General features: G+C 39.8%; 3 protein-coding genes and 1 long non-coding RNA gene across 5 annotated transcripts in view; 2 read left to right on the forward strand and 2 right to left on the reverse strand.

The window, feature by feature from the left end:
- The window catches only part of arhgef25b (Rho guanine nucleotide exchange factor (GEF) 25b), a 27764-nt gene extending 26046 nt beyond the window's left edge, over positions 1-1718 (reverse strand). The window contains exon 1 of the mRNA XM_010747084.3: positions 1621-1718. The gene's annotated coding sequence lies outside the window, so the exon portion shown is untranslated. The remainder of the gene's footprint in view (positions 1-1620) is intronic.
- On the forward strand, positions 713-5807 carry ankrd33ab (ankyrin repeat domain 33Ab). 2 transcript variants are annotated; one of them, XM_027279008.1, is made up of 5 exons: positions 713-850; positions 1591-1899; positions 1976-2105; positions 2302-2442; positions 4323-5807. In XM_027279008.1, exons 2-5 carry the CDS (start codon positions 1639-1641, stop codon positions 5162-5164), a joined length of 1374 nt encoding a protein of 457 aa, XP_027134809.1. In that variant the 5' UTR covers positions 713-850; positions 1591-1638; the 3' UTR covers positions 5165-5807. The 2 variants fall into 2 exon arrangements, with proteins under 2 accessions (XP_027134809.1, XP_027134810.1); XM_027279009.1 differs by lacking the exon at positions 713-850 and having other exon boundaries at positions 1583-1899.
- On the reverse strand, positions 1735-8585 carry LOC113745830 (uncharacterized). The gene is made up of 3 exons (XR_003462439.1): positions 8536-8585; positions 1941-2116; positions 1735-1845 (listed from the first exon to the last, which is right to left on the reverse strand). It is a non-coding gene; the product is annotated as an uncharacterized LOC113745830 (long non-coding RNA).
- LOC104938405 (activin receptor type-1B) lies at positions 8579-21567 on the forward strand. The gene is made up of 9 exons (XM_010754794.3): positions 8579-8778; positions 13732-13977; positions 16435-16701; positions 16815-17045; positions 17142-17309; positions 18147-18303; positions 18406-18530; positions 18649-18779; positions 19043-21567. The coding sequence occupies exons 1-9, from the start codon at positions 8715-8717 to the stop codon at positions 19166-19168; spliced, it is 1515 nt and encodes a 504-aa protein (XP_010753096.3). The 5' UTR covers positions 8579-8714; the 3' UTR covers positions 19169-21567.
- Positions 21568-22388: the final 821 nt, after the last annotated feature.

The raw sequence follows: 22388 nt of genomic DNA on the forward strand, positions 1-22388 counted from the left end.
TACAAAGAACACAACAATCATGTTTGGACAGTGCTGATATTTAGGACACAGATAGCACTACACATCATTTTCACTTTATTCTGACCAAATGGCTGCAGTCTGAGAGCAGGACCTGTGAAGTGTGGGAGAGATCCCCATCCTGTGGTAATACTGGGAAATATCATGACTCTCGCCTCAGCTATGTTTCTGTTTTTACTCATGTTGCCACCTCTAATGAGATTTGATCGTCGGCCAGTCAGCCAGCCATGGCAATTAATTAGATTCCTCTGTCTTAAGAAGCTTACGGTTAACATTTTATACCCAGACAATTAGATTAATTACTTTTACTATTTGTGTACTTCTGTGTTTCTACTAAGAAACGTTGACGTCAATGTTTACATGTACCTGTAACAGTCAATCAGAAAGATAAAACGTGCTACTTATTTTCTTAAAAATCAAAATAAAGACAAAAAGAGATGAAAAAAAGTGGCATGCTTCACTTCAAGAAACTCTCTTTAGTTTAGTAGTATGGACGACATGTTTGCTGTGTCAAACGATGAAACTGGCCAGAGCAGCAAGTAATCCTCTCTCTATAAAGCTGTTGTAAGTGGGATGAGCTAAGCACGTGAACACACAGTGAAGACTGTGAAGACTCCACCTCTCAGTTTTATGTCATCACCGCGATATGTGGGATGGAAATGGGTATAGGTAGCTTTATTTACAGGGCCCACAAGGAAACTCTGACCTCCCTGCTGCTCTGAAAAACACAGTGGAAGTTTTTTTGGAGGAAGTCAGAAGTCACAGAGGTGTGACATACACACACCAACACGGGCACACATCTACATTTACAGCTGATTGATTACTCTTTATGGTAAGTTTTTAATACTTTGTTTGTTTTATTAGTTAGTTTGATCAAAGTAATTGGATATATCTTGAAATGTTACGATGAAGACTGTTACGTGCTGCACTGTACTCTGTATTTTCACTTCTTTACTTTAGTTTCATGAACCGTGTTTCCACGTCCGTCACATTAGTTCACATTTCACATAAACAGTTCGACATGGCTGTGTATTTTTCATAGTTAAAAGTACTTTCTGGTACTAATGAAAATATCTGCAATACCACTATGAGTGATCCTCTTTTAGACATTTTAGATATTCCCAAATCACAATCCTGTTGCTTTAATTTCACAGTTTGCCAGGAATGAGCATGGTTAACTTACAATTACAATTAAATGAGTTTAATTCAGTTTTAATTGTTATGTTGGTGCTTCAGAAAGCAATGATACAGACAAAACATGAGTTGACTGGAGCCACGTGTTACAGAAGGTTATTCTGAGATGGGTTGTTCCTCATTTAGCCCTCCTGTGTGTTCAGCCGGGCTTTCAGATGCTGATCCAGTTACTCAACAGTAAAGGCTGAGCTCATACAGCCACACCCACTCCATGACACCCAGATAATAACACACTAATAAGCCTTGACGGACAGAGTCATGGTACCCTTTGTAGATCTGATCTTTTAATTTGGCTCAACTTAGTGCACACAATAACTATTAATAATGTGTGATCCCTCCTTTGTTGGTGTAAACAACCTATGTATGATTTTCTTGTAGATGTAGCAAACAGATACACTGTAATCTCACCTGTTCTGCTGTTGGAAGATGGCCACTGCAGCAGAGGACCCGCACCTGGGCTCAGGCCCAGATGAGGACGATGCGTCTCTGTCTGGGAATGAGTCTGATTCAGAAAGCGTCCTCTCCGATGACTCTGTGTTTCCAGAGTACCTGCCGGAGAAAGCAAACGGGCGTCCGGCGTCAACACTGTATCAAGCATGCGCCCGAAACGAACCCAACTCTCTGCGGAGAGTTCTGGAGAGAGGGGTCACAAAAGAGGAGGTCATGGAGCTGGATATCAATGGCTGGGTGAGAGTCTCATTCATAATAATTCAGAACATGTAAATCACCTCACATGATCCTTACTGTTGACCGTCACCAACAGAACGGCTTGATGGTGGCTTGCTGCAAAGGTTTCGTGGACATTGTGTACGGGCTTCACAACTGTCCCTTCATGGACATCAATCAACAGGACAATGAAGGCAACACCGCTCTGATGATCGCGTCCCAAGCAGGTAAATCGTACCTACACACCAAAAACAAAACGAGTACAACACAAGCAAGGGAACTACCTTTAATCAGCTTTAATTTGATCTTGATTCAAACTCTTCATCTGAGTCTCTGAAGTGAGACTTTTTGGAGAACCAGTTTAAAAATGTCACACATTTTCTGACTCATTTTCTGATTTTCTGATCCCTTTTTTGTCTCCAGGTCATGTCAACACAGTCATGTACCTCCTAAACTACTATCCTGGTATAGACACAGAAATAAAGGACTGTCGAGGGTTCACAGCCCTCATCAAGGCTGCTATGACCGGCCGCAATGACGTCGTCTCTGCCCTCGTTATGGCTGGTATGTAAGAACAGGGGCACCATGTTAATGTTGATACATCTTGACCTATTTATTGTCATTTATTGACCAGTATTTCACAACTTTAAATGCCCTAAACATAATTATAGTTTCACACAAGAAACAGTCACTTTTAAAAAATAATATGTCCAAATGTTTCTTGACAGAATTTCAGGCATTCAAAGACTTTACAAACACTTTACTTTGTAGCTTTCAGTGACAGTGTTTCTCACGCAGGAGCTGCTGTGCTACTATATTATTAAGTCTTTATTTGAACCCTGACATTAGCCCATTAACCAGGACTCTTTAAATGAACAGTTACAGCACTGGTGGTGAGAATAGCTGATCCCACGGTTTACCTGTCCATATTTGTAGCCGGCTAACTCTGCGAGTGTACGTGACAGTGACGCCGGACGAGTTTAAGGGATCATTCTGAGGGTATTAACACCCTCCAGTACACACTACAGTAATCTCTGATTTACTCTAGTCTTGCAGACAGGTTTAGAAAACCTGTGCAGTCCACAAACAGTGCAGCCACAAGTGGCTAATCTAAACCAAAACAAATATTTTCTTGATTAATTAACAAAAAAAAAAGGCATTTATGTTTACTGTATGAGAAAGAAAAGCTAATATCACATCTGATAAGCAAAGGACTGGAAGATATGATCTCATATCATCAATTATAACTATGTTATCATTGATGTTACAGCATGACCCGGTCATGGTATGACAGCCCCGCCCAGCTGGACTTCTGGGTTCGACTGTGGGCTAACAGACACACACACACAGACACAGGTGTTATAAATGATACTAAATAAGGTTCAGTTCCATTCAGGTCAAACAGAGTCAGGGTGCTGCTGTGGTGGACTGAACCTTAATTAGTATCACTGGTAACACCTGTGTTGACCCCACTATCTCGTGTCAAAAGACGATCTATTAACAAGTGAACAAGTGTGTCAGTTTGTGAGCTTGCACAATACCAGAGCCCTGCAACTGGCAAATCTAAATGTAATGGAGCCATTATTAATGTCATTAATTCCATCTATATGTTTCCTGCTTTGAAAACGAACTACAGGCTCGAACCTTTGATGCCATTCGTTTGTATCTCTTTCCAGTGTAATTATATAGAATTTAGACAATATTTTGAAATCGATAAGTAGATTTAAGTTGGTATGAAATATATAATGTTGGTACATTATCCATCCAGTAATTTCCTTCCTTGGTTATCTGGGGTCGAGTCGTGGCAGCGGCACATTTAGCAGCATCCTTCTCCACAGCAACCACATTCTAGCTCTGATTCTTGGGGGATCCCGAGACATTACCAGGCTAGATGGGCTTATGTAGTCCAAAGGGAGGCACTCTAATCAGAGGCCCGAACCACTTCAGCTGGCTCCTTCGTGTTGAAAAGAGCAAGCTGAGGTAGTTTTCCATTTATGTGATTTGGCTTGAGGGTTCTTGCATATCTAATATATTCTTGACGGTTCACTGACTACAGAGCCTTCATTAAAGTTATTTTACACACAACAGGTGCGATGTGAAAAAAGGCACGTGCATGCTGTGTATTGCCAATATTTTGTTGAGGCCTATTTGTGGTAGGGATTTTGGCAGAGAACACACATAAGTGTAAGTATAATTAATCACTGGTATGGCACTACGGGGACATTTACCCGTAAACTGGAACAGAGCCATCGTTAATGTGATTAACAGCACCTGTGCTTTTTTCTGCTACGACAAGCCAAAATGTCAGCCATGAAAAAAGACTATCAGGCCCCTCTGCAGAGCCGAATAGCGCTAAAAAAAGATGGTGAATGCATTATTAATTTTAAAATTAAAATGAACCCTTGCTCCCTCTAATTCCTTTGCTCTACCGTCTTCATTTCAAGGGGCTGACATACATGCAGTAGACTCCGCCAGAGGAAAAAGTGTTCGGGAATGGGCACTGAAAACAGGCCGCTATGAGACCCTGCAACGTCTCCGCCGCCTTAATTTGAGCCCAAAAGCTGAGCAGTTCTGTGAGAGTTATGTCCCCGAGTGGCCCGAACTCAAGGAGAGGGTAGCCTACGCCACAGCTGAGAAAAGTACCACGGAAAGAATTAGCCAGCGGATCAAAAACACATTTGGATTCAGATTTCCTCGTGACCCTGAGGACAATGGGTGCATGGACCACATGGTGCGCATGACCACCAGCATTCACAGTCCCCTGATTTCAACTGGATGTCGTCCACTCTGCCCTACAAGCCCCCCTGAGGTGGGGAAGAGGCGCCTGGCCGTGCCAGAGCTGATGAAGAAACACCCAAATAAGGAATTAGAAGAGAGGTCGGTGTGCCACAGCAATGGCTCAGTATCACACCTCATTCCCTCAATCCAGTCCGCAGAAGGCATCGCCACAACGTGCTGCGCCGAGGCCGAGCGGCGAGAGAGCATCCTCTCATTGGCTGCTACCACCAAAGCTGCTACTACATTCATCCCCCGCAGTATGGCGAGGAAGAACAGCGTATTCCCGTCTGGCTGCATCCCCAAGATCAACATCAGCAGGCCTATAGATGCAACGCCAAAGAAAGAGAAGAAGAAGAAGCAGGACAAACGCTTCCTGGAGCCACCCAAGTGGAGGTACAAGCAGATCAAGGAGGAGAAAAAGAAGGAGAAGAAGAAAGCAGAGAAAGAAAAGACACAGACGGAGAAACAAAAGGAGAAAAAGAAAGACAGCAAAAAGGCCAAAAGCTAAAAGTGTCTGAAAAAAAGTGTGTTAAACTTTCAAACCAAATATCCTGGAAATATTCAGGAAGCATTAACCTAAAAGGGAAAATATATGAGAGACCTCCTAAACCTGAATCGTTGGAGACGTGCACTGCAGTGACTCTTTGAGTTTGAAGCTTTTAGCCTCTAAACGTCTCAAGGTTGAGACAAATATTACATATTTTTTTGAGTTACGATAGAATAAAAGTTTATTTTTCCATGACTGTATTAAAGATTTGTAGAATCAAAAAAGTCTAAAAGGACCTTTTTAAGTGGTTATGATACAATGCATCAAACCCATGTTTACTGATTTACCATTTATGGTGTATAATTACCTCATCATCCACATGAGACAGGCATTGTATCGTATTGTATGTATACAAATATAGCTATATTATATATTATAGCTAATTCATATTGTGTTTTATGTGATTTTAAAAATATATATAGTTTGTGTTGAATTGTAACCATGTGTGTAGCAAACATGCATCAAAATGGAGCATCTGTTTAATCATTTCTATGTTTAATTGCCATTTTCTGATACTGCCAATAACATACTCTCATCTCTTTTTATTAACTACAGGAGTGCAGGAGTGATTTAACTTTAAATAACAAATAAATGTGACAGTGGAAGTCCCAATTAAATTTTCTCCCAGGGGTTTGTAAACTGAGATTTCGACTTCTACAATGAATCTTAATGTTACTCTGTAATATACTGTATGCAGAAATAAGCTACTCTTTGTCAACAAGTTCACAACAAGACGACAATGTGTATGTCTGTGTCGTATTTTCAGCTTGTTCTGGTGCCCCCAAGTGGACAAAAAAAAAGCCAAAGGTGTACTCAAATCTTTCACTTAAGTAATACTACTACTACTCCTAGTAGTAATAATAATAAACTTTATCTATATAGCACCAGCAAAACATGCTAACAAAGCGTAAAACCATCCACACTAACAACAATAACATTAAGTTAAATAATAGAATAAAATGTGCCATAAAAATAAAACAGATCAATTAAAGGTATATTTTAAAAAGTCATTTAAAAGATGACACAGACTATAGTTTAGGAGCCCTGACTGTAAAGGCTTTGTCACCTTTGTGTTAATATCTGGACTGAGTAACAACCAGGAATAACGCCTCTCAAGGAGCGAAGGGGGGAGATGGGACACTAAAGGTTCGGCTAAATAACCTGAGGCAAGGCTGAAGAGTAAAAATACAAACACACCGTTACAAGTAATACATCAAAATATCACTGGATTCCTATTAGTGATGGATTAATGTGTAGGCATCACTAATTCTGGTGAAGGTGAGGTTAATTTCAACTAATTTATATGCTGCTGGGTAGCTAAGCATCATTTATTAGTTAAATAGTCCATTAATAAGATAAGATAAGATAGACTTGTCACAGCAGCTTGTATACAAAATGACTCATGAATAATAAATATATAGAAAAACTTCATGAAGTCTTGCTGGTGTGAAAGAGTCTGACAGCTGGTGGGAGTAGCAGTCTGTTGCTAAGGGAGATGTTTAAGGTCCTCCGAGGTCTCCTGCAACATTTGCAACTAATACTGTCGAAGAGTAAAAGATAAAAGTAATATAATATATATATATATATATATACAGTGCTTCTCAAAAGTTTGTGAACCTCTTGAGCATTTTGGAGTTTTCTATTGTTTCACCCTGATTTCCTTATTTAATCAAAACCATTATTTTTATATGAAATAACAGGTGCAGGTTCATCAATTAAATATACTCTTTAAATCAATCAATTGTGCAGTCAAGACTAAATTTGTCCGGTCAGCTGTTTATGTAACGCTACATAAATACTGATAGCTGTATCATTTATCCAGGAGCTTATCAATATTTCTGTACTGTCCATTCAAGGAATCGATACATGTTCCTGCTACATCACTGAAAACTGAATATATCTCTGTTTTTTTAAAGAGTGTTTTACTAATTTTCTGACAATAATCAATTAATTTATAATATATTTGACAATTTAATCTTGTTAGCTGCAGCTCTGGAACTTATTTATGGCAGGACATGATTTATTTTGCATCAATAACATGAATTATTTTATCTACCTATTGTACCTATAATCAGTTTTTAACTGAATTATTGGGAAATTAACTAGCAATATAAACACATATGATCTGTTATACTCCTATTCTGTCCTACATATCATTATTATTATTGTCTTATACACCAAATGGGATCATAAACTGTGAGAAAAATATTTATTTAATTTCAGCAGAAATAAGTGAAATAGTTTCCTAAAGTTTTTGCATATAGCAGCATTTTTTATTGAACTGAAGCCAAATGAGCCCACACTCATGGACATTTGTCCTGTCAGCTGTTTATGTAACGCTACATAAATACTGATAGCTTATCAATACTTCTGCACTGTCCATTCAAGGAATCGATACATGTTCCTGCCACATCACTGAAAACCAAAAATCTTTTCAGGTTTTCTGTTGGACAAAGCATTTTTAAAGCCTGTTATAGTCATTTTTCTGACAATATGTGTAGTAATATTTGTGTTTTATATATTTTCATTATTAACATGAAATAATACTCCTACTCTGTCCTACATATCATTATTATTATTGTCTTATACACAAAATGGGATCATAAACTGTGAGAAATAATAAGCAAACTTGATATTAACAGCTGTGTATTGAGATAGATAGATAGATAGATAGATAGATAGATAGATAGATAGATACTTCTGTACTGTCCATTCTAGGAATCGATAACGAATCGAACTAAATTTCTTTTCAGGTTTTCTGTAGAACAAAGCATTTTTAAAGCCTGTTATAGTCATTTTTCTGACAATATGTGGGAGGGGGAAAAAACAATAATCGATTAATTTGCCAAATGAATCATGAAATAATTGTTAGCGGCAGCTCTGGACTTGATTATTTATTTTGCATCAATAACATGAACTATTTTATCTACCTATTATCAGTTTTCAACTGATAAATATAGAAATATAAACACATATTATCTGTTATACTCCTACTCTGTCCTACATATCATTATTATTATTGTCTAATACACAAAATGGGATCATAAACTGTGAGAAATAATAAGCAAACTTGATATTAACAGCTGTGTATTGACTTTAATCTCCATTATCTACCTCTTGTACCTATAATCAGTTTTTAACTGAATTATTGGGGATTATTATTATTATTATTATTGTCTTATATACAAAATGGGATCATAGATAGATAGATAGATAGATAGATAGATAGATAGATAGATAGATAGATAGATAGATAGATAGATAGATAGATAGATAGATGTGTGTGTCCTCTGTGTCTGTGCTGCTGCCTGCTGGTGGACCATGTTACTAACCCGTTCCCGGTGCACTGTCAGCCCGGGTAGCTGTCATCATTCACCGCCAGCAGCCTCCTCCTCCTCCTCCTCCTCCTCCTCCTCCTCCTCGTCCTCCCTCCACATCTAAGGAGAAAAAAAAACAAACCCTGAGCCAAACAACAAACGCGTTAATGCGATGAACCGGGAATTCACTGACCATGGCTAACCTGCGGATCTCGTTAGTCGTGCTGGTCCAGGCCGTGCTGTACCGAGCCAGCCGCGGTGAGTCTGTTTGTTTGTGTCGGTGACTCGGAGCCAGGCTAGGCTAGGCTAGGCTAGGCTGAGCTAACGTCAGTTAGCCTTGAATTGACACACAGATAAACCGGGTCAGGCTTTGTTTATGTGGGAATGAGTGCTGAATTAGAATAAAACATGTTTCCTGTAACATGTGAATAAAAACAGACATTTGTCACCGTGTTGTCGCCGCCGTGCTCAGCCTGAAGCGGCTGTTAAAGGTGTGTTTATGTAGCATGCGCTCATCACCTGAGTCACCTGCTGTCACCTCTCACCTAAACACAGCACGAGTTCAATACCTGCAATGATCCACAGCCTGTGTGTGTGTTAATGTGATTTATGATGGACGTGCTCACATTACATGTAGGCAGGCATTAGTAATCTAATATCTGCAGCTTCCAGGCACACATAATGGAGATTAAACCCAATGCACAGCTGTTAATATCATCTGTGACTTGTTATTTCTCACAGGTTAGGATCCCATTTTGTGTACAAGACAATAATAATAAGTATAACAGATCATATGTGTTTGTATTTCTAGTTAATCCCCCAATAATTCAGGTAAAAACAGATTATATGTACAATAGGTAGATAAAATAGTTCATGTTATTTATGCAAAATAAATCATGTCCTGTCATAAATAAGTTCCAGTTCCAATTATTTCATGATTTAATTGTCAAATATATTATAAATTAATTGAATTATTTCATGATTTAATTGTCAAATATATTATAAATTAATTGATTATTGAGGCTTTTTCCCCCACATATTGTCAGAAAATGACTATAACAGGCTTTAAAAATGCTTTGTCCAACAGAAAACCTGAAAAGATATTTAGTTTTCAGTGATGTGGCTAATATCTGCAGCTTGCAGGCACAGATAATGGAGATTAAAGTCAATACACAGCAAGTTTGTTTATTATTTCTCACAGTTTATGATCCCATTTTGTGTATTAGACAATAATAATAATGATATGTAGGACAGAGTAGGAGTATGACAGATAATATGTGTTTATATTTCTATATTTATCATTAAAAACTGATTATAGGTACAATAGGTAGATAAAATAATTCATGTTATTGATGCAGAATAAATCATCAAGTCCAGAGCTGCCACTAACAATTATTTCATGATTAAATTGGCAAATTAATCGATAATTGTTTTTTTTCCCCTCCCACATATTGTCAGAAAATGACTATGACAGGCTTTAAAAATGCTTTGTTCAACAGAAAACCTGAAAAGATATTTAGTTTTCAGTGATGTGGCTAATATCTGCAGCTTCCAGGCACAGATAATGGAGATTAAAGTCAATACACAGCTGTTAATATCAAGTTTGCTTATTATTTCTCACAGGTTATCATCCCATTTGGTGTATTAGACAATAATAATAATGATATGTAGGACAGAGTAGGAGTATAACAGATAATATGTGTTTATATTTCTAGTTAATTTCCCAATAATTCAGTTAAAAACTGATTATAGGTACAATAGGTAGATAAAATAGTTCATGTTATTGATGCAAAATAAATCATGTCCTGTCATAAATAAGTTCCAGAGCTGCCGCTAACAATTATTTCATGATTAAATTGTCAGATATATTATAAATTAATTGATTATTGGGTTTTTCCCCACACATGTTGTCAGAAAATTACTAAAGCGTCCTTTAAAAATGTTTGTTAGACAGAAAACCGGACATATATTCAGTTTTGTACATGTATCGATTCCTGTATGGACAGTACAGAAGTATTGATAAGATATCAGTATTTATGTAGCGTTACATAAACAGCTGACAGGACAAATGTCCATGAGTGTGGGCTCATTTGGCTTCAGTTCAATAAAAAATGCTGCTATATGCAAAAAGTCAGGAAGCAATTTCACTGATTTCTGCTGAAATGAAATAAATATTTTGCAGACAGGAAAAGACATTAGAGACGGACATTAGCAGAATCGATATCGTATGCTCGTCTTTACTGACATGTGAGAAGCTAAAAACAGAAAATCTTTGGTGTTTTTGTTGAAATAATGAACGCATGATCGTCAGAAAATAGTTGATAAACTTTCTGTCCATCGACTAATTAAATAGATGTTAAAGATCAGAGATATTAAATATGAAAAATGACATTTCTCCTGTCACTGTAACCTGTAAAACATTAACTCTGCTGCTCAGCTGCCTTATTGTCTTCAAACGTACGGAAGACAAAGTTGTTACTTGTGGTGTAAGACGTGTTATAAACACGGCATTAATCCAAAGATGACCCGGCGCTCGAGCAGCTGAATTCCTGCGGTGACATGAAAGGACGGAAACATTATTTTAACCGCTGAAATGTTTTTGTTTCAGAGGTAAATATTCAACATTCTGCGTGGTTTGATGATGTCCTTCCTCTGATATGTGTTTTCTTCCACTTTGTGGTTTAAAATCAATCAGAGCTGGTGACGTTTCCAGGCATGGAAAGTTGTGAAATGTCAAATGTTTATCTTCCTTATTTCTTGTTTCTCGTATATGATCACCACGAGCATCTGCCAAGTCAGTGTTCCCGTTGAGTCAGTACCACAAAAGTTTGACGTAAATGACACTAAAGTTCAGCTGCATGTGTGCTGGGTTTCTAACACACACACACACACACACAGCGTCTCTAAACAAGGTCATTTTCTGCAGCGAATCCACTGGGGGCATCTTCAAAATTACTGTAATGTCACATCATGTCTGTGTCTTAATAACATTACAGGAATTCGCAGAGGAAGTCTCAGTCTCTTGTTTGTCAGTCCGAGCTGATCAGTTAATCTCGACTCCTACGTGCCCTCACGTAAACTCTTTCCACCCATCCCCCTCCTATAAAGGCCATGCCACCCAAACACACCCCACCCCGCCTCACTTCCTCTGTTTCCTGACTTTACCAATACCATCCTCCAGCTCTCTGTCTTTACGTCTCCAGTTAATCCTGGCAAGACTTCACTCATCTAGAAAATTCTTCTTAATACTTGAACATTACTGAAACGTTTCACCCTTTAACTGCTTCACACGGATCTCCTGCATACCAACCAGATTAATCCTTTTGATGCTAAAGAAAGCACAATAGTTAATCATTAACAGAAGTATTATTTGTTATCGTTCTCCGTGTTTTTAAGCTTCATGTTTGTTAGGGATGCACCGAAATGAAAAATTTCGGCCGAAACCAAAACCGAATATGAAATGCAGTTGTTAAATTTTTCACAATTTTTTTGCTATTGCATAAATAGCCTAGAATAAATTTGTAGACATGTTTTTTTCAAAGAAAGTAAATGTTTATTTAATATCCTTCAAATATTCCAGTAGAATTTCCAGTTAGTATAATTATTATTTCATTTATACTGTTAGAAAGCCCATGTTGTTTTAATCACTGTTAATTTGTTCTTGAAAGAAATACTATTTAGTTTTATTATATTTCCGGTGAATTTCCATTTTTCCCATGTTCATTAACGCATCATAGTCATTGAACGCACCTCACATGTGTGAGACGCCGTAATGTAGAGAAAAGTATACAGCTCCGCTAAAGAGCAGTGTTTGATGTATGTCTTGCCTGTGTTTTTCCTATATCCTGCATCGTTGGTTTATTGTGTGTGAATGAGAAAAGAATCAGCAACCGTGGCCAGATCACCGCGCACGTTGTTTCATTGCATCAATTGTGTCACGCCCCTATTCGGCCTTACTATTCGGCCACTTCACCGAAAGCCGAAATGCACTTTTGGGCCATTGTCGGCCGAAAATTTTCGGTGGTCGAATTTTCGGTGCATCCCTAATGTTTGTAAGTCTGATGCACATTGTTACTGAACATGATATGCACCGTACGTTCCTGTACAGCAGCGAGGAAATTAAAGCTTTTGCTCATATCGTAGCAGCAACCGTCCATTTAAAAAAAAAAAGCCGCCAAGAGGCTGAGTAGGTTCCTACTGGACGTAAAAGTCCAAAGAAAAAAATCACGCAAGTCACGTAAAGTAAGTTTTATGATGTTTATTAACTAAAGAGTAACAGCAACAAACTGAAATTGGCGTAATGTGACCAAAGAAGGAGATGAAGATGTAGAAAATATTGGAGCCTGTCGCCTTCTTTTTTTTTTTTTAAGATTATTTTTTTGGCCTTTATTGATAGTACAGCTGAAGATAGACAGGAAGCAGGGGGCAGAGACACGCAGTAAATGGCCGTCCGATGCGGGATTCGAACCGGGGCCAGCTGCAGCGAGGACTATAGCCTCCACACACGGGGCGGCCACTTAACCCCACTACGCTACCGACCGCCCCGCCTGTCGACTTCTTTGTCTAAACTCCCGTCACCAAGTGCACAGATAAAACTGGTGAAACCGTTTTGCACTTCACAACATAAGATGAGATCAACATGCTATAACCACCGACTCATCTGCTCATCTGCTGAAACCTCTCCAGGTGATCCAGAACACGGCTGCATATGTCACCCCGCTGCTCATCCCAAATACTCGCCTACAAAGTCGTCTCCGGTTCTCTACTCATCTACTTGAACGCCTTTATACAGGCATACGTTTCCTTACGACCGCTGCGCTATGCCACCGGTTCGCTCAAGGCAATCCAGACTCTTCTTGTCTTGTTGTCTACCTTTTTAAATACCTCCTGAAGACCCAGTACCTCCTCTCCTAGCACTACCAACCACTAGACACACTAAATCTATCATATACCTTGATTGTTTCCATTTTTTTGTAAGTCCCTTTGGATAAAATGTAATGAAACCACAACCCTTTGTGCCAGTTACCAAAGGTAAAGGTGATCTGAACATAAACAACTCAAACTATGCACACACATTTTTGGCTCCTACACATTTGACTGACTGTTGTGTGTGTTTGTGCTAATAAATCCACACCGTGTGCACAAGTTGGACAAACTTTTGATTATATTTCACAACGCCTCGCCTCCCTTCCTCTCTCTCCCCGACGCCAGCACTGTGGTGTAACTGCACCACTGCCCAGTGTGAGAAGACCGGCTCCCAGTGCGAGACCGATGGAGCCTGCATGGCCTCCACTTCCTTCATTGATGGCCAGGAGCAGCACATCCGTATCTGCATCACGCGGGACAATCTTGTGCCCCCTGGACAACCGTTCTACTGCCGCAGTGCAGAGGGCCTGCTCAACATCCACTGCTGCTACACCGACTACTGCAACAGCATCGACCTCCAAGTACCCTCAGGTATGATTAGTTACACATCCTGTTCCATCTATTGTGTGACAAATACAGTATGTCTTTACCTGGAGTGCCATGCATTTAACACCCACCCTAAACACAAAACGAGCGAGCAAAACCCAGGCGAGAACATGCAACGACCTGCCCCGTGTGTACCGCTAAATTACTAGGTCTGAGGTGGAGCTTTAGCACCTCGTTAACCCTGAATGAGCGGCCTAGTTCTAACACGCATTCACACACAGTCTGTGATGTTATCTGAAGCAACGCCTGCGAGCAAGTGTTTCCTACACAGTGTGTGACTCATGAGAAGAGTTTCCTCTGGTGTTTTTGTCCTCAAACATGCAGAGAAGAACAGCTGCCACAGTTGACAATAATAAAAGCTTTTGTGGCAGGAAATTCTGGATCGTATCCGTCATGATCCAGCATGAATGAAAACCACAAAGCTGAAGCTTTAGGCTTAGAAAGCAGCACTTTAGACACCTCGGGTATAAACCCAGAGTTGCTTTGCTCAGCTCACTTACTCATAGAGTGTAGAGGTCCTCATCGAAACTATGAACTCTAATATCTGGAGAGGAGTTTACATGGAAAGTTATAATGAGATACTTCCACAAACAACAGCAAAGTGGGCCCTGACCACATCCACAAAATGGAAAACCACACACACTATCTTCTGGTCATTTCTGAAGTTTAGTCATTTTTAAAAGAATGCGTTGGACGCCTTCAGAGAAATGTTTCACCAAGATATCCTAAATGACCTGAAGGTAGTCCTCCTTGGTTCAGTCCCAGAAGACTTTGAGGGGCTGTAACCTGAACCACCAACATATAATCTCTGCATGGGGACTGTATGAGATGGAACAAATGACATATGTGATAAGGAAGGTGGAGTCCTGTACTGAGTCTGTTATTGCAGTCAGAGAGTTGTTGTTGTTGTGTGTAGGTACAACCGCTTCATCCCCCACGCCATAATACTTTTAATCTCCAGTAACTCCCCTCTCCCACACACATGACACTAGTCACTTTACAGTAGCTGTTACTATTCGCACTACAGTGGTCCCTCGTTTATCGCGGGGGATACGTTCTAAAAATAACCCGCAATAAACGAAATCCGCAAAGTAATCAGCTTTATTTTTTACTATTGTTATACATGTTTTAAGGCTGTAAAACCCCTAACCACACACTTTTATACATGTTTCTCAGACAGGCATTAACATTTTCTCACATTTCTCTCTCATTTAAACACTCTCAAAGTTCAAACTTTCGCAGATTTAACAAAAATAAGTACAATACTGTATTAGTAAATGAAACCAAAGATCAAAACCTTTTTTCAAGCCCAAACGTTTTTAAAAAATTTTATTTTAATGATCAATCTACGAGGTTTGACACATAAGAAATTATTACCAGTAGCTCACGCGTATTTCACAGTTCCTCTGACGGTGCCGAACACAACGCGCGTTCATACTGTACAGTACACTGTAAAAAAAAGCGCAATTGCACAAAAAAAATCTGCGAAAAGTGAACCGCGTTATAGCGAGGGACAACTGCCTTCATATTGTCTATTTCACTGCTGCTACATATACCTCTTTTTTTAACTGCTACATTTCTGTGAATAAGTCACAATTTTATTCTTTTATATTTTATTCTATTTTATATTTCACATACTTTGTATTTATACTGTTATTACTCTGTCTTCTGTTTTTATTCTTCCTCTGTTTCCTGACTTTACCAATACCATCCTCCAGCTCTCTGTCCTTACGTCCCCAGTTAAACCTGGCAAGACTTCACTCATCTGGAAAATTCTTCTTAATACTTGAAAACTGCTGCAACGTTTTACCCTTCAACTCTCTATAATTATATCTGCTTCACACGGATCTCCTGCATACCAACCAGATTAATGCTTTTAAATTCAACCAAAACATGGGATGCTAAAGAATATTTTTATTCTGAGCCTTTGCAATCGAAATTTCGCTCAAATGTACATTGTGAATGTGCAGCTGAATGACATTTAATTCTGTCTTAAGTAAAAGCGAAATGTAAAAATGCTAAATGATATGTATGTATGGAACCTTAAGATGAAAAAGAAATGTGAGTAACACAGCATGAAAACAGGTGTAAAAGACTACAAGGTTTTTCCTCTTGTACTGATTAAGGTACGTGGATAATGTGCTGCAACCATCCACAGATATTTTAAACACAAATACCTTCAAGGATTAATTTGTCTAAATGAAGATTAGAAGTAAGAACGGCATTACAAGGACAAAGCACAAAATATGAAAAAAGGCCAAGAGATAGAATAATGAGACATTTTACAGTATTAGTTTGCTGTAAATGTGATTTCAACATGTCATTTTTTTCACAGTAAAAGCCTTTAAGTGTCAAAAATTGAGTATTTGTTAGTTAAATAACTGGAAATAGTCAATAGAAGTTTCGGGTTTTGAGTATCGGATGTTTCTGTCCTCTTTCCAGTTACGACTCAGTCAGGACTTGGGGGAGGTTACGGACCAGGTGGGACGTGGGGGCTGGTGGAGCTGGTCGCTGTGATTGCTGGGCCGCTGTTCCTGCTGTGTCTGCTGCTGCTGGTGGGCGTGTTCCTGTATCAGTACCACCAGAGGGCTTACAGCCACAGGCAGAGGCTGGAGGTGGAGGACCCCTCCTGTGACCACCTCTATCTGGCCAAAGACAGGACCCTGCAGGACCTCATATACGATCTATCCACGTCTGGTTCAGGCTCTGGTAAGTACACAATGTGAAGGCAACTGTTTTATTCACTTGTGTTTGTTCTTTAGATCAAATTTAGATCAGAAGACTGCTGATGACGATTATCCACTCTCATCTTTTCCGAGCAGGCCTGCCTCTGTTTGTCCAGCGGACCGTAGCCAGAACAATTGTCCTCCAGGAGATCATTGGCAAAGGGCGCTTCGGGGAGGTGTGGCGAGGACGATGGAGGGGCGGTGACGTGGCAGTGAAGATCTTCTCATCTAGAGAGGAGCGCTCCTGGTTCCGCGAGGCTGAAATCTATCAGACCATCATGCTCCGTCATGAAAACATCCTGGGCTTTATAGCTGCTGACAACAAAGGTGCAAACCTCTGACACCGCAGCAAGAATTTACAGCTTATTTACTTATTGATTAGTAATGATCATTCTTATGTGAATCTATAATTGCTTTCCGCAGACAATGGCACATGGACCCAGCTGTGGTTGGTGTCGGACTACCACGAGCATGGCTCTCTGTTCGACTACCTGAACCGCTACTCTGTCACTACTGAAGGAATGATCAAGCTCGCGCTGTCAGCTGCAAGCGGCCTCGCACATCTGCACATGGAGATTCTGGGAACACAAGGTAGCATTTGTGCTGTTGTATTTAAGCTTACTTCTTTTTTCTTTTAATAAATATGATGGTACAAAAGGTGACAAATAGAAACGTAGATAAAAAAGAAACAAAAAGACAGTAAGTGGAGGTGAAATAAAACTCTAATCGCAGGATAAATCAGGAATAGAAGTGCGGATCGGGAGTACCGCTTTCCAGCAAATGAGCTCTGGTTCTTAAACTGAACAGGGTCGGCTCACACTGCCTGATTTTAACGTGTTATAACGGTGGTGCTATAATATTTTCTGACGTGGTACACGGTGTAAAATGTTTGAAAAATACTGATCTACACATATTCTTTAGTGGTTAGAGGAATATGTAACCTCTACAGTTTTAGTAATCCGTGGAAAAGTGTTGACCACACCCAAAGAGCGATGACACAAGGCCTCTCCTGTTGACAAAGATCGTTTGCCACAGACATTGCAAGACTCTGATGCAATTGAATTGAGTCATGAAACAGAGTGTGTCAGAATTTGATGACATTAACCAAAAATCTGTTCTTCATGTTTAACTGTCGTTATGTATCATACACGACAGCAACACCAGATAAAATTTGTACTAATGACCACCTGATGGAAACTAACTGGTAATCTCTGAAAGCAGTTCTCTGCTGCTGAATCGTTGAGGACATTCTGTTGCTCAAACGTCGGAGCGCTTTCTATTTTTAATCAACCAAACTGGTGCCCAGCGAAGGGAGAAATTGCGTAACTTGTTGCAGTTTCTATTTATGACATGTTTGAAAACAAAATTAGTGAAAAGAAGAATTCACAAGTCGCCTGTCGTGTGTGTATTATGTTTATGTTTCGGTAGGAAAACCAGGCATTGCCCACAGAGACCTGAAGTCTAAGAATATCCTCGTGAAGAAGAACTGCACATGTGCCATCGCTGACCTGGGCTTGGCCGTCCGTCACGACTCTGCCACAGACACCATCGACATCGCGCCCAATCAAAGGGTGGGCACCAAAAGGTCTGTGTCGACATACACGCCTGCAGCTGCAGGCCGTCCTTTCTCACAGATATCTTCTTAATAATCATTATTACACCCTGGGGTTGTTTTTATGTCTCACAGGTACATGGCTCCAGAGGTTCTGGATGAGACTATCAACATGAGACACTTTGACTCATTCAAATGTGCTGATATCTACGCTTTGGGGCTGGTCTACTGGGAGATCGCACGCCGCTGCAATAGTGGAGGTCAGACTCTTTTTTGTTTTCACTCTGGATACTCAACCTGCGTTGTTTGTTTTTCTTTATGAGCGTTAACTCGGTTCACAGCGCTGATCTTGACCTCTACATCGTCCTGTGTTATCAGGTATCCATGAAGAGTACCAGCTGCCCTACTACGACCTGGTACCTTCTGACCCGTCCATAGAGGAGATGAGGAAGCTGGTGTGTGACCAAAAACTACGACCCAACATCCCAAATTGGTGGCAGAGCTACGAGGTATGAGAATTATTGATTAAAACCAAACTTTTATTACAGTTTAAGCTTAAGTTTTAGTCATCAGTCCTATCTTTACTAATGACATTACGAAGTAAGTAAGTAGTAAGCGAGTTAGACGGTTTCCCTTGATTCTCGATTGACACATTCAAGCACAGTGCTCTCATAGGATCTCTAAAACACGCATAGACGTCATCGGCATGCTAATTTATACTCTGTTGACAGCTCTAAATCCTTATTTGTTCCGCTCCCCTCTGATCTTCCAGGCCTTGCGTGTTATGGGAAAAATCATGAGGGAGTGTTGGTATGCGAACGGAGCTGCCCGCTTGACGGCCCTGCGCATAAAAAAGACCCTGTCCCAGCTCAGCATTCAAGAGGATCTTAAAGTCTGAACTAAGTTAGCCGAGCACTGAGGAAGAGCATCGAGCAGGACCCCCCGAGTACAAGACTGGGCCTTGTACAAAGAACGCACAACGTAAGAGAAAACGATGGAGAGTCGCACTTTGTAAAATATTACTCCATTGACACTCCTGCCAGTTTTGAAGCCACTTGATTTCTGACAAACCCTACCTCGCTTACCCAGCCAAACTACCAAGAACACCTTTCCTGTCTTGTCCTCAGCTACTGCTGCCCTTCCTGAACCTTTTCGTTCCCGTCTACACTTCGTACTAACAAGGATCCTTGGGATTCCCTGTGTTTAACTTGTATGCAATCGATAATAAGACCATGTAATTTAACCAGTTAACATTTTGCTGATCTTTCCACAAAAGTCTCTTTGATCACAGTTACTTAATAGCATTCACACTTTTTTGTCTTCGAACAGGGGGCAAGCTGGGAGGGTTAGGAATGTTTTTATCTTATGTTTTTTAATTATTCTGTTATTTAAATGATTAGATCTTGTTGTTTATTATATATATACATATATATATGGGTGTTTGTGAGGTTATTTCTCTACGCCACCTACAGGCACATCGTACACTGCTTAGAAATCCTTCAATGAGAATAATCCACCTGGTTCTGCTACAACTGTGTGCTTTAGTTGTCTGCTGATTACCGTGTTGGCATGTACAAAGCAGTTGAGACAGATAAGTTAAACGCAGGCCTTTGACTTTCTAACACTTCAAAGTCACTGAAGCATTAGGGCAGCAAACATGATTTAGCCTTTGGACCACTTGCCTAGGAGCCCTTCCCATAAGCTGTTGTATAAACCTCAGGTTTTCCTTATGCTTACCAATCAAGATTTCTTTGTGTGTGTGTGTGTGTGTCTGAACAATCAGAACCATCTTAAGGAAAAATACACATTTAGGAATTAATACACAGATTCACTAAGGCGGAGGGTTAGTGTAGAGTGTTGTCGAGCAACAGCTGCCAGTGACTTGATACTGTACGTTACAAAAAAACAAAACACGTGTACCTCCATGCTACGTGTAGTATATTTAAACAGTAGTATTCCAGACCACAGACCATAACCTGCCATGAGAGTGAACGTTGCTCCAGTCCCTCAGATAAGCTGGTGTACTACACAACATTCAGATAAACCTTCGTCCCTGTCGCAGCAGCCAGGACTATTTACTGTGCGCTGTACCTTTTTAGATATCCGACACGGGGGCAGAGATTTTAAAAGCATTAGGCATCTGGATGATAGTTTGTTTTTATGTTTTATATTGTTGCAGCATGTCCAATGTTCTCCACCCCCTCCCCTCCTCAGGGCATATGCCTCCCTGGCCAAGTATGACTACTACACGTAAATCAGCTTTTTAAGACGATAATTGTGTATATATAATTAGATTTTATGTTGATACGTAGGACATGTTTTTGATGGTTGAATCTTTTATACTGGCTTTTTTTGGTTCTGTTCCAATCTACTCTCTGACCTCATGTCAGACACGTATATGCTTATACTGACTCTCTCAGTGTTTTGATTTTTAATCGATGTTTCCCCTCATGGCTCCGTTTGTTCACCATACAATACCTCCTCAACGTGCAAAATGATCTGTGGATCGTTTCCTTCTAGCTAACATCGTCACAAATCACTGTCTTCGTTTTTGTTTTTCAGGAAATAGTTGCACTTTTTTTTTTTGTTTCTTTTTAGTGGATTCAACAGGTACTGTTTGTGTGTCTTTCCCATGTTATTTATATTTGTATGCCGTGAGTCCCTATGAAAGGCCACTATGTGCACTACTACTGACCTCGCAGCATTCAAACCAAATTGTTCTCAGAATCATCTCCGGTCATGGCCTCTCGTGTTTATTTAAGATCCCACCACTGAAAATGAGAATGTTTCTATTCATGCCAATCATCTGCTGTACACTCCGTCTGACTGGAAGCTGTAAAGAGAATCTGAATACTACTGAAATGTCTCTACGCTGTCTGTGACTAATACTTCTGATTTTAAACTTACTTGCTCACTGCACTGTATTCTTTAAGTCTTACTGGATGTTTGTAAGGAACAGTAGATTGCACTTGATGCTGTTGTTTTGCGCTGGAAAGACCGGGGAGCTCTGCTGTTTGATGGGCGGTTGAGTGTCAACCATATTTATACATTAAAGAGGTATGTTTGTCAAATTGTATCTGCCTTACAATGTACAAAATGCATAGTGTGTTTTAAGGTTTTTAATACCTTGCTCCACGGTTATGAGTCAAAGAAATTATTAGGTATTATTCTACAAGTTTGTGACAACTCCCGGGTCTCTGTCCAGTCAAGAGACACAACTGCATCCATGTATAAACCCCTTCAGGACTTCAGTCATGTACCTTCTAATATAGAGTAATAAATCCAACTGTTTTCCTATGCGGTGTCTATTTCTTTTACTTTATTTCATAGTTTGTCAAATTTGTATTTAAAGTGTTGAAGGAGTGGAACATTTCCAGTAAATTTCCACGGGAAGCTTAATTAAATGGGATACTTTCCATGGAAATTATGGGGTAATTTAGACAAACATGAATATAAACATTTTGTTTTCATTTCAACAGATTTATTTGTTAGTAGAACGTTATCAAGTTTTAATTATTTTATTGACCGATCAATCAAAAAAACATGAATCAGTTTTGTAAATTCACATGAATTCCCGTCAATTCACATAAATTTACGTTAATTCCGATGTTAAGTTTCCAACTTTGAAAAATTCCCGGAATTTTGCAACCCTGTAGTTTTCATAGCTTTAAAGAGCATTTTATCCATCCATCCATCATTTGTCTTATCCTCATCCCCACTGTGGGGCTGACTTTGGGCGTGAGGCGGGGTACACTCTGGACATTCATATTCACACCTACGGCCAATTTAGAGTCACCAAAAGTGCATGTTTTTGCATGTGGAAAGAAGCCGGACTAGCCAGAGAGAACCCACGCAAACTCTGCACAGAAAGGCCCAGGCGGAGGTTCAAACCAGGAACCTTCTTGATGAGACAGTGCTAACCATTGTACCACTGTGCCACCCACATTTTTACCCACTTTTAGCTAATTGTTTTTGTTTTTCCGTCCCTCAACGTGACTGTTTCGGTTCATGATCATAGCGTGGTTTTTACTTTAGGAACTATTCGGTGAACATGGAGCATTAAGCAGCTTAAAGAACCAGATATTTCCCTCAGGTAGTGTTGTAGTCAAGACCAGAGT

Source organism: Larimichthys crocea, chromosome VI, assembly GCF_000972845.2.
Source record: "Larimichthys crocea isolate SSNF chromosome VI, L_crocea_2.0, whole genome shotgun sequence".
Taxonomy (NCBI): Eukaryota; Metazoa; Chordata; class Actinopteri; family Sciaenidae; genus Larimichthys; species Larimichthys crocea.

Excerpts from the sequence above, each read along its gene's own strand:
- LOC104938405 (XM_010754794.3), top strand. The coding sequence starts at position 8,715 with ATGGCTAACCTGCGGATCTCGTTAGTCGTGCTGGTCCAGGCCGTGCTG. Across the intron at positions 17,046-17,141 it reads TATAGCTGCTGACAACAAAG|ACAATGGCACATGGACCCAG; the intron begins GTGCAAACCTCT and ends TGCTTTCCGCAG. Across the intron at positions 18,780-19,042 it reads ATTGGTGGCAGAGCTACGAG|GCCTTGCGTGTTATGGGAAA; the intron begins GTATGAGAATTA and ends CTGATCTTCCAG.
- ankrd33ab (XM_027279008.1), top strand. The coding sequence starts at position 1,639 with ATGGCCACTGCAGCAGAGGACCCGCACCTGGGCTCAGGCCCAGATGAG. Across the intron at positions 1,900-1,975 it reads AGCTGGATATCAATGGCTGG|AACGGCTTGATGGTGGCTTG; the intron begins GTGAGAGTCTCA and ends CGTCACCAACAG. Across the intron at positions 2,443-4,322 it reads CTCTGCCCTCGTTATGGCTG|GGGCTGACATACATGCAGTA; the intron begins GTATGTAAGAAC and ends CTTCATTTCAAG.